The 19,919-nt window shown below is 48.2% G+C and overlaps 1 protein-coding gene across 8 annotated transcripts in view; it reads left to right on the plus strand.

Moving 5' to 3' along the window:
• The window catches only part of PDE7B (phosphodiesterase 7B), a 500,590-nt gene that overhangs the window by 412,383 nt on the left and 68,288 nt on the right, over positions 1 to 19,919 (plus strand). For all 8 annotated transcript variants that reach the window (XM_033938169.1, XM_033938172.1, XM_033938168.1 and 5 more), the window contains 2 exons: positions 254 to 349; positions 13,819 to 13,919. In XM_033938169.1, the coding sequence (XP_033794060.1) occupies positions 254 to 349; positions 13,819 to 13,919 (197 nt within the window). The remainder of the gene's footprint in view (positions 1 to 253; positions 350 to 13,818; positions 13,920 to 19,919) is intronic.

Here is a 19,919-nt window from a genome sequence, read left to right on the forward strand (position 1 = left end):
ATAGAATCCAAGATCTCCCTACTTCTAGGAGATCCCGCGATAGGGATACCCCAATCCACATCTGGAATATTAAAGTCTCCTATTAGTAGTACTTCGCCTTTTACAGCTATGCAGTATTTTGAATGTTTTCTATTAAATCTCTGTCCACTCTTGACCCCTGCTGGATATAGACATATGTTTCTAGTTAGGAAGTTGATCTTGTTGAAAGTGCAACCTTAAGAGCTTTATAACATATATTTCATTTTTTATTCAGGAAACAGCCTCGTAACATTGCTGTGTCACCTCTTCAATTCTCATGGGCTTATTCACCATTTCCATTTAGACATGGTGAAATTACACCAGTTTTTAGGTAAGTACCTTTGAGCATCACTATTACCTGCAGGCTCACCTGTTTCAAGAGTTTCCTTCGGCTGTAGTATAACGAAGGCTTGTCCAAGTTTTTTATATTGGAAAGCACATTTTAAATTTTGTAACATTCGAAGGTCTTTAATACACAAGCAAGCATGATTTAAATCAAAATTTAAATCACTAATTAGAAAGACTTAGTATAATCTTAATATTTATAACCAGATGTATCAGAATAGGCTAGTTCTTGATATACTGTACTGCTCTACATAGTTCCATCTAACATCTTATGGTAGCATTAGCTTGGTTCCATCCATTTTTTTCAGAGCTGCTGCTGCTGCAAAATGATTGTTACAGAATTATTTAGCAATTTCAGTGACATTAGTCTTTATTTCTGGGACACTAAAGTGTTTGGCTAGGAGGTGCAGCAAATGAGCACTGCAACCATATGTTATTAGGCCCCTTTTTACAAAACCGTGTATCCAAGTGCCAAGCAGCAAATGCTCCAATGCCCATTCAGTTCCTATGGGTGTTGGAGCATTTACTGCACCTGCCTGCACTGTCAGCTTTTGTAAAAGGGGGAGTTTGGTATTTTCATTGTGCTCTACTAAATTTCTTCTCATCTTGGATACATTTGCAGCATTGTCTGTGAGTAAACTGCTTACTAGACATTTGAATTCTTGATCACATTTTATTATAACTTTTGCTGCTTCTTCCCTTAAATATTCTGCTGCATTTGCATTTCCTGAGATATCAATTGTTTCTGCAAGAAAGACAGTCCCCTTCTTCTGTTGTTATACAAACACATACAACAGTATCATTGTGGACTCCACCCATCAAAACCTACCAAAAAATGTAAACATTGCATGATATAAAGCCTCATGCTACATAATTAAAAACTAATCCTTAATTTTTGGACTATAATGTATCTTAAATAGAAAACTATCTTTTGAAAGATTTTTCCTCAAAAAAGCATTTGTTTTAAAATCCTTCCATGCATACGTTAAATTATCAACAACTTTACACACTGGGGTCATTTTGACCCCATCACTTATAAGCACTGAAAGTTGCTTCAGCTTAATAATTTAGCAAATTCTCACTGTCTTGGCGATTTATTTTTTTTAATGTATATTTAGGCCTACAGCACAACCGGTGATGTTTCAAAAATGTTTCTTCTCTTATTCAGCACAATCACTGTACAAATGTTGTAAAAAATGGCTGTTGTTAGCAGTGTTTTCAACTTCTCTTATCTCATTTGTTGGGCATTACTTTGGAGATTTGGAGATATATTACGACGTTTTCAGTGTTGACAATGTTGCCTTCATAAACCTGTGGGGTCGATTTGACCCCAGGTGTGTATAATCAGTATACTCACGTTAAACTAGGTTAAAACAAAAAAAAATTCAAAAGCTGTATTTATCACAGACGACAGGAAATATGTTGTCTGTTACTATTGAAAAGGTACCTGGAATTTGAAATCAAAATTACAATTTATAAGTAAGTAACTAAACTAATTTGTCAGGCTGGGGTCAAAATGATACCAGGTGTGTACAGAAGGCTTAAAAATCAATTTTCTTTCTTTTTTTAAATAATTAATTTTTATTTGCCCTTGTGAGAATCACACCTTCTCTGAGAAAATCCAGTTTCTGTCGCTTTCTCTCTTTTATGTACTTATTTATGTACACCCCCAGCCTTCACCCTCTTTCTCTCCCCAGCCTTCATTCAATATCTCTTTTCATTTCTTTCATGTATTCTCCCAGTCTCTCACTCTCTTGTATTCCCTCCACACACACACAAGCATACAGTTTTGCCCAGATTCTTTCCTACTGCTTTAATCTCTCTCTCTCTCTCTTTTTTTTTTTTTTAATTCTTTATTGATTTTTAATCAAAAACAGTGTCATACAAATGAAAGAACAAAATATATTCCACATATTCCACTATTATCTATACAGGTAACATAAATATCATTCAATAATTTCATTTTCCTGCATATAATAATATAATATATCCTGCTTTAATCTCTGATAGTGGCAAAAATAAAAAAAAATAGAAAACAAAAGTTAATGAAGCTAAAATTGTGATATTATAGGAGGTTGGAGCTGTTTTACTGAAGAAATGTGTTTCATCCAGGCTGCGCTAACCTTTGTCCCTCTTTCATATACACCGTCCCCTCCCCCACCCACCCACCCACTTCACCTAGTCTCTCTCTCATATTCCCCCGCACCAAATATCTTTCTCATGCCCTCCTCCCCTCCCCCACATTTTCACCCAGTCTTTCTCTTTCATGTACCCCCACTAACCTTCACTCAGTTTCTTTTCCCTCGTCTGACTCTAGTGGCAGAAGCTCAGCAGGATTCCTGTTTCTCCTGCCGTGACTCAGCTGTCTATAAGCTTGAGCTTAGAGAACAACCCTAACTTCCAGTACTGAACGATTCAAGTGTACAAACAGCTGAGTTGCGGCAGGGAAGCAAGAATCCCACTGAGCTTCTGAGGGTAGGGTAAAAACTCTTAGCAAGCTGAGTTTTGTCCTGGTGTAATTTGGATATTAGAAGATGTAGAATGGAAAAGACACAGCAACTTTTACCTAAGTAGTATTGTCAAACTTAGGCAGTGCTAGGAAAGACCAGGGCTGTCCCCTAGGAAAGATATTGTAGGAACAAAAATTGTATATATGCACTGAAGTACAGGAAGCAGAGGGTTCTCATCCTGTCTATGGATAGGAGAGCTTTAGGTAACTAATTGTCAAGGAGCACTTGAGATTTGGTGATAAAAGGAAGCTGACTACTGTTGCTATGGCAGTTCCTGGAAAACCCAAGAGCTGTGCTGAGGACTAGCCTCAACTGAAACTTTTTCTCTGACCCTGAACAAGTAAAGGAAGTTTTGGTGTAACTTGGACATGCTGGCTATAGGGAGGAGGACTTGGTATTTAAAAGTCCTTAAAAATAGGAGGGTGGAATACTGCCCTTGTTCCTCACTCTGTGGAAGGTGGATGCATTCTGGCTTGAAGTTAAAATCAGAACTGTTCATAAGAGAATTAGGTTCTAGCAGATTGAATAAGGACAAGAATCAAGGTCTGCCCAAGAGTGATGCCCTAAACAAACCTTCAACAATGTACCCCCCACCCCTCAGGGGTGGCTCATGACCCTTCCAGCTTATAAACAGCATATTCTTTTCCCTTCCCTTCCCTACCCCTCTTATGCCCAGTGTCTCTTCTTCTGTACCCCCCTACTCTGTTCCTCTTCAGGTGTCCAGCATCTTGCCTTCAGTCGCTTCCCCTGAATTGTCCAGCATCTCCTTCTTTCTCTCTCTTGATTCCCACATGTCCAGCATCTCACTCCAGGATCAGATTATCAAAATGTAAGGTTGCCTTTAACCGGTTCCAGCCGATATAGCGTGCATATATTATAGCAGCGGATTATAAAAATGGCTTGCAGTCTTTTCCAAACTTCCTAGCCGTCTCTGATTCTGCCATGCATATGGGTTCATCAATATTTAAATGAGCACTTCAGTGTATTCTTTAACATCACTAAGTGATTCTCCAAGCGCAGTGTCAGTTTTTGGCAAAAAATCAGCGACTGGTCCGGGGTGCCGGTACTGTGAAAAGCACATTTCTGGCATGTGTTTTGACTGTGGCTCATGGGAAAAAAAAAAAAAAAGCTACATGATTTATATAAATTATAGTCTTTTTTTTGGGGGGGGGGGCGAAACAAAAGCACGCTTCTTGAGCATGTGTATTATAGCCGTGTCTTATGTGTTTCTGGCTGTGGTTCATGATAAAATTTAAATACAATATATAGAACCACCAAAATAAACCAAAATGACACTGGATAATTTATTTTCTCTTTATTTATAGACAGGAACAAGCCTCAGAATATTGAGTGTTAGATTTTCACCCATTCAGGGTTCTTTCAAAGAGAAAGACATTTCTTTTCTCTTACTCATATTCACATCACTGGCTTGAACCCATCCTCCCTACCTTCTTTCTAACATTAAGTATAAATTTTATTTCTTCAATGATTTACATTAAAACTGTTATTTAATACTAAAGAGACTGCATAATTCATTCATACTAAAGACTATTTAGACCTCACAGTTCATTTCAGAGACTCTGGACCAACAGAAAGTGCACTAGTGCCAAAGTGTACTAGTGCTTTAAAGTGCCATTTCATAAAGCGCCATTTCAAAAAGTGCATATGTGCTGTAAACATTTAAACCTCATAGAGCTTAAAGTTTTTAGCTTTATTCTTATGCTCTTTAAGAACCAGGACCGTTGCTTGCTACTCTCAGTCCAACGTGGCCTACATTTCACGGGATCAAATTACATCCCCGCTGCGTCAGGGAAGTCTTTTTGCAACGCTTATCTGAGCTACACACGAACTCCTGCCAATCCAGAGTCTCTTTTTCTGCTTTTTCTGTGTGTGGTTACAATCAAAGCGGTTTATATATTATCCCAGGACAAGCAGGCATGATATTCTCACATGTGGGTGACGTCATCTACGGAGCCCCGGCGCGGACAGCTTTTCAAGCAAACTTGATTGAAGTTTCAAGTTTGCACACTGCACCACGCATGTGCATGCCTTCTCGCCCACTAGAGGGCGCATCCCACCTCGTGGTCCTCAGTTCAAATTTTTCCGCGGAGCAAGAAAGCCCTGTGGATCTGAGCTCCAGTGTTTTTGCCTTCTAGCTGCCGCGTTTAGTTTGGTTTCCTTCGAATTAGTTCGCGGTGCTGTTTTGTTCTTTTCGTTTCCCTTCAAAAAAAAAAAAAAAGTCTTTCGTTTTTCATCGGACTCCGGGGGCTCCCGGAATCCGTGGCCGCGGGACGTTGGTACGTTCCCGGCCTTCTTCTTTTTCTTAGTGGATGTCCCGTCCTGTTACGGGATTCAAAAAGTGCAGCCGGTGCGAGAGGTTGCTTTCCATCACTGACCCTCACCGGTGGTGCATCGTCTGTCTTGGGCCCGAACATCCGACAGACTCGTGTGATCGCTGTGCTACCTTCCAAAACAGGGCCCTCCGCCGCCGTAAGGCAAGAATGGCCGAATTGTTCGCCGTCGACGCACCGCCTAAGGCCTCGACGTCGGCCTCGGCTTCGGCCCCGGCCTTGACCTCGGCCTCGGCGCCCTCGGGGGCCTCGGCCTCGCCTCGACCCTCTTCCTCGAAGGCGTCGTCAGTGAAGCAAGCTTCGGGTAAGTCCTCTGTTCCATCCCCTTCAGCAAAGAAGCCATCCTCGAGTCAGGCCAAGGCGGGTGGGTCGACCCCGGCCCCGCATCGGACCTCGACTCCGCACACCCCGAGGGAATACTCGAAACCGAGGTCGCCCTCCAGGGAGTGTGCCCCGGACTCGGAACTCCCCACCTTCGTGGGGATTCCGGCCTTCCAGGATCTCCTCCGAGCTCTGATCTCATCGGAGCTGTCGGGAGCCCTGGAAGTGTTGCAGCGTGCTGCGGTTCCGGCGGCCTCGACCTCGGCCGGAACGCCTTCGGTCTCGGAGGCCCCGGCCTGGGCTCCCTCGGGAGCCCCGACCTCGGCGACCTCGGTCTCGGGTACGGTGGCCCCGTTCACCTCGGTCTCGGCCCCGCCCCGGACCTCGACCTCGGGGGAACCCCCTGAGCGGAGTGTAAGGCCCAAGGAAAAGTTGCGCAGAGTGCGCCGTCTTTCCTCCTCTTCCTCCGGGTCTTCCAGACACGCCTCGCCCTCGACGCGACCTCGGACGGGGCGTCGATCGAGGAAGTCTAAGCGGCCCCGAGGCTCGCCTCGGCGCGACCGTTCCTCGTCGTTCGGGGGCGAGGCGCTGCAGGTGTCGGAGTTGCGCCTCGACAACCCGAGGCTCCTCCGCTCACCTCATGGGAAGTCTTCCCGGGCCGCCTCGCCGAGGAAACGGGAGAGTGTCCCACGAACCCCGGGGTCCTCACCCAAGGGTTCTGCGAGGAGGACAACTTCCCCTTCCCCCTCGAGGGCCCTCGAGAGGGGATCCTGGGATTCGGGATCGGTTAGGGATCCTCATTATTCCCATGAAGCCTCCCCCCTCTCCTCGGCGGGGCGGTCGAGAACCCCGTCCCCCCAGGCTAGGCCGTCCTCATTTTCGTGCAGGACATGGCCCAAGCCCTGGGGATTGACCTCATGGTAGGCTCTCGGTATTCCAAAGAATTTTTGGAGGAACAGGACCTCCCTACTCTTCCTAGGGAGGTGCCTAGACTCCCTCTCAACAGTGTCCTTCTGCAAACCTGGCTGAATAACTTGTCAAGCCCTCTTACAGTCACGTCTGTGCCTTCGAAAATGGAATCGAAGTATAGGACGATTCCCCCTAAAGGGTTCGATAAGGCGCAGCTCTCCCACCAGTCTCTTCTGGTGGAGTCTGCTCTTAAAAAATCACAACCCTCACGGGTTTCTGCGGCGGTTCCACCAGGCAGGGAGGGGCGGACCCTGGACAAATTTGGCCGTCGCCTCTATTCAAATTCCCTGATGGCCACCAGGGTTCTAAATTACGCCTTCACCTTTTCCTCCTATTTGCGTGGTATGGTGAAGGATCTTCCTCAATATCGAAACTCGTTACCGGACTCCCAAAGAGCAGGATTCGATAAGTTTATGTCCAACCTGTCTCAATTGCGGTTGTACCTATTCCACGCAGTGTACGACGCCTTTGAGCTGGTTTCGAGGGTGTCGGCCCTCTCGGTGGCCATGCGCCGCTTGGCCTGGCTTCGCACCCTCGACATGGACCCAAACCTGCAGGAACGCCTGGCTGACTTGCCTTGTGTGGGGTCCGAGTTATTCGACGAGTCATTGGATGCGGCGACCAAACGCTTGTCGGAACAGGAGCGCTCTCTAGCATCCCTGGTCCGCCCCAAACCTAGACCCCCGCCGCAGAAACCCTTTCGGCCTCCGCCGCGCCGATACCCTCAGAAGTCGACCCCGGCTTTCTCGAGACCGCCTCCGAGACGTCCGTCTCAGCGAGGCAGAGGGGGACAAACCCAAGCACAGGCGCAAGGCCCTTCTAAGCCCGCGCCTTCCTTTTGACGGGCTGAGCGGACGGGGCGGGTTCCCCTCCGCACTTTCACAGGAACCCCTTCCTATCGGGGGCCGTCTGCGGTCCTTCCGGGAGGCATGGACCGGGATTACCTCAGACGCTTGGGTGCTCCGGATCGTCTCCGAGGGCTACTCGCTCAACTTTGTGTCCTCGCCACCGGACAGTCCTCCAAGTTTAGTCCCCTGCAACCGTTCGCAGCTACCGACCCTTATAACCGAAGCCAAAGCCCTCTTGAAGCTTCGGGCGGTCGAGCCGGTCCCCAAGGACCAGTGGGGTACGGGGTTTTACTCCCGCTACTTTTTGGTTCCAAAAAAGATCGGGGACCTGCGCCCCATACTGGACCTCAGGAAGCTCAACAAATTCCTGGCCCGGGAGAAGTTTCGAATGCTATCTCTCCCGGTTTTGTATCCTCTCTTGGAGGAAGGGGACTGGATGTGCTCCCTCGACCTGAAGGAAGCATACACCCATGTTCCGGTGCACCCCGCCTGCCGAAGATTCTTACGATTCCAGGTGGGGGACCTCCACCTCCAGTACAGGGTACTGCCCTTCGGCCTGGCCGCGTCCCCACGAGTATTCACGAAGTGCATGGTGGTGGTTGCGGCAGCCCTGAGGTCACGTGGACTCCATGTGTTCCCTTACCTGGACGATTGGCTCATCAAAGCCCCGACCAGGGAGGGGGTTATCTCAGCGACCCGACAGTCTATTACCTTCCTGCAAACTCTCGGGTTCGAGATAAACTTTCCAAAGTCTCAATTGAGGCCGTCTCAGTCTCTTCAATTCATAGGTGCGGTGCTGGACACGGTGCGCCTACGCTCCTACCTGCCGACCCAGCGGTTGGAAACCTTGGTACGGATGAGCCGCCAGGTCTCTCAACTATCGAGGGTATCGGCCAAGCGCATGATGATGCTGCTGGGCCATATGGCCTCGACGGTACATGTCACGCCATTTGCGAGGCTACATCTGAGGATCCCTCAGTGGACCCTCGCGTCCCAGTGGCGTCAGGAGTGCGACCCGGTGTCTCGCCTCATTTCGGTAACTCCGCCCTTGCGGAAATCGCTGCGTTGGTGGACAGACTCTTCAAATCTGTCCATGGGGCTATTGTTCCTCACTCCGCCTTTTCGCAAGGTCCTGACCACGGACTCCTCGGAGTACGCGTGGGGAGCCCATCTCGACGGTCTTCGCACGCAGGGCCTGTGGTCGACAGAAGACCGTCAGTGTCACATCAACGTGCTAGAGCTGCGAGCCATCTTCCTAGCACTTCGAGCCTTCGTTCACATATTGCAGGACCAGGTGGTCCTCGTCCGCACGGACAATCAGGTGGCAATGTATTATGTGAACAAGCAGGGAGGAACGGGGTCATGGCCCCTCTGCTCCGAAGCTCTTCGCCTCTGGGAGTGGGCGGCCTCCCGGAACATCTTCCTCCGGGCGGTCTACATCCAGGGAGAACGGAATTGCCTGGCGGACAAACTGAGTCGACTTCTGCAACCGCACGAGTGGACTCTACACTCAGCAGTTCTACACGAGATTTTCGCTCGCTGGGGAACGCCACAGGTGGATCTGTTTGCCTCTCCGGAGACACACAAACTACCACTATATTGTTCTCGGATGTACTCGCAGGACCGTCTGGAAGCGGATGCCTTCCTACTCGACTGGGAAGGGAGGTTCCTGTATGCATTCCCTCCGTTCCCTCTGATCATGCGAACGTTGGTACACCTAAAATCGTCCACGGCCACGATGATTCTCATAGCACCTCGATGGCCGCGTCAGCACTGGTTCTCCCTGCTGCTCCAGCTCAGCGCCAGAGAGCCTCTTCCCCTGCCTGTCTCTCCTTCTCTGCTGTCTCAGAGTCAAGGATCCATGTTACATCCCAATCTGCAGTCATTGCACCTGACAGCCTGGTTTCTTGTTCCCTGACTCCTCCGGACCTGTCTCAATCGGTGAAGGAGGTGTTGGAAGCCTCCCGCAAGATCTCGACGAGGCTTTGCTATGCGCAGAAATGGACCAGGTTCTCCACCTGGTGCTCGTCTTTCCACCTGGATCCGGTATCAGTTCCGGTATCCTCGGTTTTAGAATATTTGTTTCATTTGTCGCGCTCCGGCTTGAAAACCACTTCGGTGCGGGTTCATCTCAGTGCGATTTCTGCTTTCCACCAACCTCTGGAGGGACGCCCTCTGTCACTCCATCCCTTGGTGACACGCTTCATGAAAGGGTTACTCAGGGTTTGTCCCCCTCTTAAGCCTCCGTCCGTCGTGTGGAATTTGAATGTGGTTCTGGCTCAACTGATGAAACCCCCGTTTGAGCCACTCAACAAGTCCCCCTTGAAATTTCTGACTTGGAAGGCGGTGTTTCTAATTGCCCTCACCTCCGCCAGGCGGATTGGGGAGTTGCAAGCCTTGGTTGCGGACCCTCCTTTCACTGTCTTTCATCACGACAAGGTGGTCCTCCGCACCCATCCTAAGTTTTTACCTAAAGTTGTTTCTGACTTCCACCTCAATCAGTCCATTGTCCTTCCTGTGTTCTTCCCGAAGCCCCACTCCCATCCGGGCGAGACGGCGCTTCACACGCTTGACTGTAAGAGGGCGTTGGCATTTTATCTGCAACGCACCAGGCCTCATCGGAAGGTTCCTCAATTGTTCTTGTCCTTCGATCCCAATCGGTTAGGGCATCCAGTTTCCAAGCGCACTCTGTCTAACTGGTTGGCCGCTTGCATTTCCTTTTGCTACGCTCAGGCCGGCCTTCCTCCCCCGGTTCGAGTCACGGGGCACAAGGTCCGAGCGATGGCAGCTTCGATAGCTTTCCTCCGATCCACTCCGATGGAGGACATATGTAAGGCTACCACTTGGTCTTCGGTTCATACATTCACCTCTCATTACTGCCTGGACTCTTTATCCAGGAGTGACGGCCGGTTTGGCCAGTCAGTTTTGCAAAATCTGTTTTCCTAAATTGCCATCCTCCCACCTGCCCTTTTTTGGTTAGCTTGGAGGTCACCCACATGTGAGAATATCATGCCTGCTTGTCCTGGGATAAAGCACAGTTACTTACCGTAACAGGTGTTATCCAGGGACAGCAGGCATATATTCTCACAACCCGCCCGCCTCCCCGGGGATGGCTTCCTTGCTAGTTATGGAACTGAGGACCACGAGGTGGGATGCGCCCTCTAGTGGGCGAGAAGGCATGCACATGCGTGGTGCAGTGTGCAAACTTGAAACTTCAATCAAGTTTGCTTGAAAAGCTGTCCGCGCCGGGGCTCCGTAGATGACGTCACCCACATGTGAGAATATATGCCTGCTGTCCCTGGATAACACCTGTTACGGTAAGTAACTGTGCTTTTTAGACAGATACTTATTTTGTACCTAGCTTGCCTAGAGTCACAAGGGGTTGCAGTGGGAATCAAACTCATAACCTTAGGGTGCTGAGGCAGCTGCTCTAACCACTAGGCCACTCCTCCACTTCCCCCCTACCACATCTCCCCCCCCCAACTTGAATGAGGCAGGACATGGCAGGCCTGAGCTACACATGTACTCGAAACACTTTGCCAGCTGCCCTGACTCTTGTTTAGCATAGCCCAACCACTGATTTCTACCACACCAGTGTCACCTCCCTCAACTATGCCATCCTAGACAGATGCCTAGTCTGCCTGGTGGTCGAGTCAGGCCTGAGATGAAATGATGTACTGAGATAAAACCTCAAAAATGAAATCCCCCCAATAAGAGAATAAGTGAAAGTGAAAGCATACGTATTCAGATGTCCCATGATGTCATATTTTGTTCCTAACCAAATAAGGAGAGCCATCTGGATGTATACTCCCTGGTTAATTCAAACTTCATTTTATTTTCATTTTTTAAAAAAACCTTTTACCCCACCTATTAGAAATAGTGTTAGAAACCTTATAAAATAAAACATACATAATAATCAAACATGCATAAAGAAAGGCAAAGGATAACAGAAAACATGAACCATTAAAATTGGATAAAGGCAGCTGAAATCACAGGGAGAAACTACATGATATTGTTAGTGCAAAGCCTTCCAGTTATGTCAGTGTGGAAACCTTTCTATAAATAAACGTGTCTTTAATTTTTTTCAAAAGGAAAAAACTAATAGTTTCTTGTCACAATACTACAGAAACAGACTACCACAGTTTCTGTCTAATAAGTACAACTTATGGGCTTCTATTTGCCAAATATAAAAAAGATAATCCTCCAGATTCTGTATAGGTAACCCAAATTTAGATGCGGATCCCAGATCTACGTGTACACTAATTAGAATTAAGTGCTAAAAATTATTGGAGTTAACAAATACCCTAGGCTCTGATGCACAAAGCTTCAGACGCAAAGGTAGAAAATACCATGGTGGAAATGATTTTTGTTTTATTGGCGATGCTCAGCACAATAGCACGCAAATTATATGCATGCTATTTATGTGGAGATAGTGCTTATAGTTTAAATAAGTGGAGTAGTCTTATTTATTGTTATTTATTTATCCACTTCCACCGTTTTCAGGTAGATTGCTATTTATGTAGAGCATTGCCAGTAAAGGGGGAGAAACTGTGCTCTGGCAGAGCAATCAGTAGCACAGCTCCTTCTCCTGCCTGCCTGTCAAAAAAAAAAGCAGCTCTTGCTCTTCCTGCCTGCTGGTTCAGCTGATCATGGCAGGGAAAGAGAAGACCTGCCATTTTGAAGAGGCGGGCCTGCTGGCAGGAGGAAGTGGGCATCTTTCCTGCCGATCCTCTGATGTATGGGGTGGTTGGGGGTCCTGGCATCAGGGGAGGGTCTGGCCTTCCTTGGAGGCTTCAGCAGGAGGGCAAAATTTTAACGTTAGGGTCTGGTCTGTTCTAGCCTTATTTTCCTGTCAGTGCTTGAGCCAATCAGTGCTCAAGAACTGACAGGAAAGTAAGGCTACAACAGCCCAGGCCCTGCTGTTAAAGTTTGCTCCTTGTAATGCATTAGCATAGAATTCTCAGTGGCTGCTATGGCAATCGGTAGCAGCCACTGAGAACACTTTAGAGTATCGGCAGAAGAGTTAAAACCAGACTTACTTACAAGGAAACCTTATGTGCATCAGGGCCTTAATTGGTAATAATCAGAAGTTGCATGACTCTCCCTATGCTGTACTCCAAAACATGTGTGCCTAAGTTCCATAGTATACAAATCAAAAGGGGAATGGCCATGGAAAAGGCAGGGTATTCCCTGAACTTAGACACGATGTTATAGAATTTGAACATTTCTGCACCTGCCATCAGCTGCCCACTCCCTCCTGCCCTCGAACTTCTCCTGAAGTACGTCAGGCAGGAAGGATGCTCTCACCTCCCGGAATGGCCGACACCTCCCCAGACCCCACCCCAACACCCCGTAAAGCTGACCTCCCGACACACCTAATTCTGCCCTGACAACCTCCCCCCCCACCCCGTACTTGTACAGAGAAAGTTTGGCCGAACGGATGCTCACACCCTCCGGGTGGCAGGTCTGCCACTTCAATATGGCGAGTCTTCCCCTTCCTGGTTCATTCTGGGATGCACCAGGGAGGGGCTTAAGGATCTGATTGGCTCAAATGCTTAAGGCCCCTCCCATAGGAGACTCTTTGTTGGCCCAGGTGCCTAAGGCCCCTCCCATCCCCAGTTCATCCCAGAATGCACTGGGAAGGGAAAGGACCACCATTTTGAAGTAGCGAGCCTGCTGGCTAGAGGTTGTGAGCAACCCACCAACCGGACTTTTATTTGTAAAGGTATGGGATTTTAAAAGTTATTTTGTAGTAAAGTTTGAATGGGTAGTTTCATAAGAATGAAAAACAGTTTATTAATTTTATTGAGAAACCTTGCAGCTTTACAAACCTTTCAAATGATTTCTGCTTCCATTTATTTTTTCAAAAGCCATCTTAGTAAGGCTTCCAAGCCATCTAAACTTCAGGCAGTGATCAGAAATTTCAGGCAGAACAAAATGTGATGCAAAAAACAAGGAAATGGGCCCCACGGGGAAACAATCTAAATCACACAAGTGGGGTTAGGAAATGTACACATTAACCAGGGGTAGGTCAAATGAGTCAATATTTTCAAACGCTTTCTCATAGAGCTTATACCACTGGCTATTGAATCGGAGGGATATACTTTTTAGCTTCTGGATTGCACCTGATTTACTTACTGCCACAGTTATTTTTGATGTCACAAGAGCGCCAACTGCTGGATGTCGATTATACCCCTGAGGCAGGTTCCTAAGCTGAAACACAGACCGTGAATATATGATAAAGACTGTTACATTAATATTGACTCATTTGACCTACCCCTGGTTGATGTATACATTTCCTAATCCTACTTGTACGATTCAGAAATTCCAGGCACTGTCGCTATGTAATTTTTACAGGATGCATTTTATCTGCATAATATATCCTAAAAAGCACATGCTAAAAATTCTCCTAGATCTTATCAGAAGAGGTAACAGTGACTTTGTTTCCAACTGTAGTTCTGGTTCAAGAAGATTACCATAGCCAAAATCCATACCACAATGCTGTTCATGCTGCCGATGTCACCCAAGCTATGCACTGCTATCTAAAGGAGCCAAAGGTAGGCAACAACCTGGATGATCACAGCTTGCTAAAAGTTTGCTTATTTCATGAAAAAAAGTCTCTGCTTCTGGTGCTGTCATTCTTTTACAGTATGTTTGGCATTGTTGTAGCCTCCTTGGTTTGTTGTTTTCTCCATAGTCTCAGGGGTTTCTTCTGGATCCTGTATTTGTGGTTGCCCTCTGCCAAAGGCAGCCCTTGCACTAGGTAGACTAGGCATCCGCCTAGGACACACCATTTTAAGAGCATCAGACCAAGTGTGTAGTTTGAGGAGACTGAATAGAGACATCCTTGCTGCCACCACCGCGATGCCCAACCCCCCCCTCCATACCCCCTACCCCAGTGCTGCAGAACATGGTATGAAGATAAAGAACTTTCTACCTCCCTATCCTTTCCTATGTGGCCCAGCATATTCCGCTCTTTCTTTCCTCCTTGCCCTCCCTCTCCACCCCCATGGTCCACCTTTGCCCTTGCTGTTGGCAGTTAGTGGGATGTATATGTGTAGATTTGGATGTTGACGGGCATATGTGGGTCAGTGGCAGCATTCCCAAGGATGAGTTGCTGTGTTTGCTCCAATTAGTTTTTCAATGTGTATCTTTGTGAAATGGCTGCTCCCCCTGCACATACATGCAAGTAGTGTGTATCTCTCTATGTTTTTCTAGAAAAGCCTCTATATCAGCAGATCCTTTTCTAAAATACTATACAGAACTGTATATGTCTCAAACTGGACATATTGATTCCCAGTTTCTACTTTCTATCTAAAATGGGAATTCATGTGTGTTAAGATTCAATCAGCTTGATTAATTTTTATTATTTATTTACAATTGCATTTAGTTTTACATTTAACTAACTGATCACCCGGCGTTGCCCAGTTATAAATTCCCTTGAGTAACATTCGCTTGAGGATTAACATCAAACAAATCTTCAGTTTTCACTTTCTGTTTAGGCTTCACCACACCACAGCTACACTCCTTATATACGGTTAAATGACTGTGTGACATCATTCCCAAAGCTGGCATCTCTCCTCCTCTCTGCCCTCCCCCCCCCCCCCGGCCTCTTCCCATTCCTCCACTCCACATGTGCGGCCCCTTCCCTTCTCCCATACCTAACGTGACCATTTATTTTTTTAAAATCAAAATGGGACATCTATTAATTGTCAGTCCTGCCCTAGCCCAGCCCTAATCCCACCCCCAGTTTCTTACATTCATTTTTCATATACACATAATCTTTTTAATTCATAATAGTAACCATAAAATTTAAAAAACCCACAAAGCACACTATACGCAGAGAAAATGTTAATTATCATTTATATTTGGGGGTTTTCAAAGATATCAAGGCAGATGACTTTAAATATGCAATGTCACCTCAGTAACTATAGAAAAATAGACAAATATAGTGTTAAATATAGACAGCGAATATAAATTTTCAAAACTGACACATTTTGATCACTAAATTGAAAATAAAATCATTTTTTCCTACCTTTGCTGTCGGGTGATTTCATGAGTCTCTGGTTGTGTTTCCTTTTGACTGTGCATCCTTTCTTTCATTTCTTTCTTTCTGCACTCAGGCCCAATAATTGTCCCTTTCTATTCCCTCCTTCCTTCCTTCCCATGTCCTTAGTGCCCCAAGTGCCTCCTTCCTATGTCCTTAGTGCCCCTCCCTGTGTCCTTAGTGCCCCCCAGTGCCTCCTTCCTATGTCCTTAGTGCCCCTCCTATATCCTTAGTGCCCCTTCCTATGTCCTTAGTGCTCCTTTCTGTGTTCTTAGTGCCCCCAGTGCCTCCTTCCTATGTTCTTAGTGCCCCTTCCTATGTCCTTAGTGCCCCTTCATATATCCTTAGTGTCCTCAGTGCCTCCTTCCTATGTCTCCCTCGCTGCTTTCCAGCCTTTGTCCTACCCCTTCCCCCAAAGCCAGCCTGCCTGCCAGCCTCCCTGCCACGCCAAAGCCTGCCTCCCTTCAGCGCCCGATTCAACCCCGGTCCGCCACCGCTGCCTGCCAGCCTCCCTCTTTCCCTCCCTCCAGCGCCGATTCAAACCCTGTCCGCCCGCCACTGCTGCACTTTCTTCTTGCCGCCCAGAAGCCTTCTTCCCTTGGGTTTTGGTTTACATTCATTTGAGGAACATTCACTTGAGGATTAGCATCACACAAATTTTCAATTTTCAGTTTCTGTTTAGGCTTCACCACACCACACCACAGCTGCACCTCCATATACTGTATACTGTTGACTGTGACATCATTCTGATTGTGTGACATCATTTCCCAAGCTTCACCATTGGTCAAAGCAATATCTGTCTTTTTCTATGATTCTTTACATGTCACCCCCTTCCCATCCCCACAGTATTTTTTCCCAGATAGTAATTGATATATATTCAAAGTTTGGTTGAAATCTGCCCATGCGTTTCAGAGTTATGCTGGAACATACATACATACATCTGATTTTATATATAGAATATATATATATATATATATATATATATATGATTGTAATTATGATGTACTTTATGTATTCCCGTTTTATTTCTAGCTAGTTCAAGTGTGCTTATTGGAAAGATGGTTTAAAAAAGCAAATGATAATGATGAATAAATCCGGGATGAAGAGAGTAAATTGTGCATGAAGAAAAATTGAATTTCTCTGTCTATTGAGCTGCATAAGGGTTTGCAGTGGTTGACAATGTTGCACATTCAAGCTTGCCCTTGTGCATAAAAAGCACAGTTACTTACCGTAACAGGTGTTATCCAGGGACAGCAGGCATATATTCTCACATGTGGGTGACGTCATCTACGGAGCCCCGGCGCGGACAGCTTTTCAAGCAAACTTGATTGAAGTTTCAAGTTTGCACACTGCACCACGCATGTGCATGCCTTCTCGCCCACTAGAGGGCGCATCCCACCTCGTGGTCCTCAGTTCCATAACTAGCAAGGAAGCCATCCCCGGGGAGGCGGGCGGGTTGTGAGAATATATGCCTGCTGTCCCTGGATAACACCTGTTACGGTAAGTAACTGTGCTTTAGCCCAGGACAAGCAGGCATGATATTCTCACATGTGGGTGACCTCCAAGCTAACCAAAACAGGGCAGGTGGGAGGATGGCAATTAGGAAAACAGATTTTGCAAAACTGACTGGCCAAACCGGCCGTCACTCCTGGATAGAGTGTCCAGACAGTAATGCGAGGTGAATGTATGAACCGAAGACCAAGTGGCAGCCTTACATATGTCCTCCATCGGAGTGGATCGGAGAAAGGCTATCGAAGCTGCCATTGCTCGGACCTTGTGCCCCGTGACTCGACCCGGGGGAGGAAGGCCCGCCTGAGCATAGCAAAAGGAAATGCAAGCGGCCAACCAGTTAGACAGAGTGCGCTTGGAAACTGGATGCCCTAATCGATTGGGATCGAAGGACAAAAACAATTGAGGAACCTTCCGATGAGACCTGGTGCGTTGAAGATAATATGCCAACGCCCTCTTACAGTCAAGCGTGTGAAGCGCCGTCTCGCCAGGATGGGAGTGGGGCTTCGGGAAGAACACAGGAAGGACAATGGACTGATTGAGGTGGAAGTCAGAAACAACTTTAGGTAAAAACTTAGGATGGGTGCGGAGAACCACCTTGTCGTGATGAAAGACGGTGAAAGGAGGGTCCGCAACCAAGGCTTGCAACTCCCCAATCCGCCTGGCGGAGGTGAGGGCAATCAGAAACACCACCTTCCAAGTCAGAAATTTCAAGAGGGACTTGTTGAGTGGCTCAAAAGGGGGTTTCATCAGTTGAGCCAGAACCACATTCAAATTCCACACGACAGACGGGGGCTTAAGAGGGGGACAAACCCTGATTAACCCTTTCATGAAGCGTGTCACCAAGGGATGGAGTGACAGAGGGCGTCCATCCAGAGGTTGGTGGAAAGCAGAAATCGCACTGAGATGAACCCGCACCGAAGTGGTTTTCAAGCCAGAGCGCGACAAATGAAATAAATAGTCCAAAACCGAGGATACCGGAACTGATACCGGATCCAGGTGAAAAGACGAACACCAGGTGGAAAACCTGGTCCATTTCTGCGCATAGCAAAGCCTCGTCGAGATCTTGCGTGAGGCTTCCAACACCTCCCTCACCGATTGAGACAGGTCCGGAGGAGTCAGGGAACAAGAAACCAAGCTGTCAGGTGCAATGACTGCAGATTGGGATGTAACATGGATCCTTGACTCTGAGACAGCAGAGAAGGAGAGACAGGCAGGGGAAGGGGCTCCCTGGCACTGAGCTGGAGCAGCAGGGAGAACCAGTGCTGACGCGGCCACCGAGGTGCTATGAGAATCATCGTGGCCGTGGACGATTTTAGGTGTACTAACGTTCGCATGATCAGAGGGAACGGAGGGAATGCATACAGGAACCTCCCTTCCCAATCGAGGAGGAAGGCATCCGCTTCCAGACGGTCCCGCGAGTACATCCGAGAACAATATAGTGGTAGTTTGTGTGTCTCCGGAGAGGCAAACAGATCCACCTGTGGCGTTCCCCAGCGAGCGAAAACCTTGCGTAGAACTGCTGAGTGTAGAGTCCACTCGTGCGGTTGCAGAAGTCGACTGAGTTTGTCCGCCAGGCAATTCCGTTCTCCTTGGATGTAGACCGCCCGGAGGAAGATGTTCCGGGAGGCCGCCCACTCCCAAAGGCGAAGAGCCTCGGAACAGAGGGGCCAAGACCCCGTTCCCCCCTGCTTGTTCACATAGTACATTGCCACCTGATTGTCCGTGCGGACGAGGACTACCTGGTCCTGCAATATGTGAACGAAGGCTCGAAGTGCTAGGAAGATGGCCCGCAGCTCTAGCACGTTGATATGACACCGACGGTCTTCTGCCGACCACAGGCCCTGCGTGCGAAGACCGTCGAGATGGGCTCCCCACGCGTACTCCGAGGAGTCCGTGGTCAGGACCTTGCGAAAAGGAGGAGTGCGGAACAGTAGCCCCATGGACAGATTTGAAGAGTCTGTCCACCAACGCAGCGATTTCCGCAAAGGCGGAGTCACCGAAATGGGGCGAGACACCGGGTCGCACTCCTGACGCCACTGGGACGCGAGGGTCCACTGAGGGATCCTCAGGTGTAGCCTCGCAAACGGCGTGACATGTACCGTCGAGGCCATATGGCCTAGCAGCATCATCATGTGCTTGGCCGACACCCTCGATAGTTGAGAGACCTGGCGGCTCATCCGTACCAGGGCTTCCAACCGCTGGGTCGGCAGGTAGGAGCGCAGGCGCACTGTGTCCAGCACCGCACCTATGAATTGAAGCGACTGAGCCGGCCTCAACTGAGACTTTGGAAAGTTTATCTCGAACCCGAGAGTTTGTAGGAAGGCAATAGACTGTCGGGTCGCTGAGATAACCCCCTCCCTGGTCGGGGCTTTGATGAGCCAGTCGTCCAGGTAAGGGAACACATGGAGTCCACGCGACCTCAGGGCTGCCGCAACCACCACCATGCACTTCGTGAATACTCGTGGGGACGCGGCTAGGCCGAAGGGCAGTACCCTGTACTGGAGGTGGAGGTCCCCCACCTGGAATCGTAAGAATCTTCGGCAGGCGGGGTGCACCGGAACATGGGTATATGCTTCCTTCAGGTCGAGGGAGCACATCCAGTCCCCTTCCTCCAAGAGAGGATACAAAACCGGGAGAGATAGCATTCGAAACTTCTCCCGGGCCAGGAATTTGTTGAGCTTCCTGAGGTCCAGTATGGGGCGCAGGTCCCCGGTCTTTTTTGGGACCAAAAAGTAGCGGGAGTAAAACCCCGTACTCCACTGGTCCTTGGGGACCGGCTCGACCGCCCGAAGCTTCAAGAGGGCTTTGGCTTCGGTTAGGAGGGTCGGTAGCTGCGAACGGTTGCAGGGGACTAAACTTGGGGGACTGTCCGGTGGCGAGGACACAAAGTTGAGCGAGTAGCCCTCGGAGACGATCCGGAGCACCCAAGCGTCTGAGGTAATCCCGGTCCATGCCTCCCGGAAGGACCGAAGACGCCCCCCGATAGGAAGGGGTTCCT

Source organism: Geotrypetes seraphini, chromosome 3 (assembly GCF_902459505.1).
Source record: "Geotrypetes seraphini chromosome 3, aGeoSer1.1, whole genome shotgun sequence".
Classification (NCBI taxonomy): domain Eukaryota; kingdom Metazoa; phylum Chordata; class Amphibia; order Gymnophiona; family Dermophiidae; genus Geotrypetes; species Geotrypetes seraphini.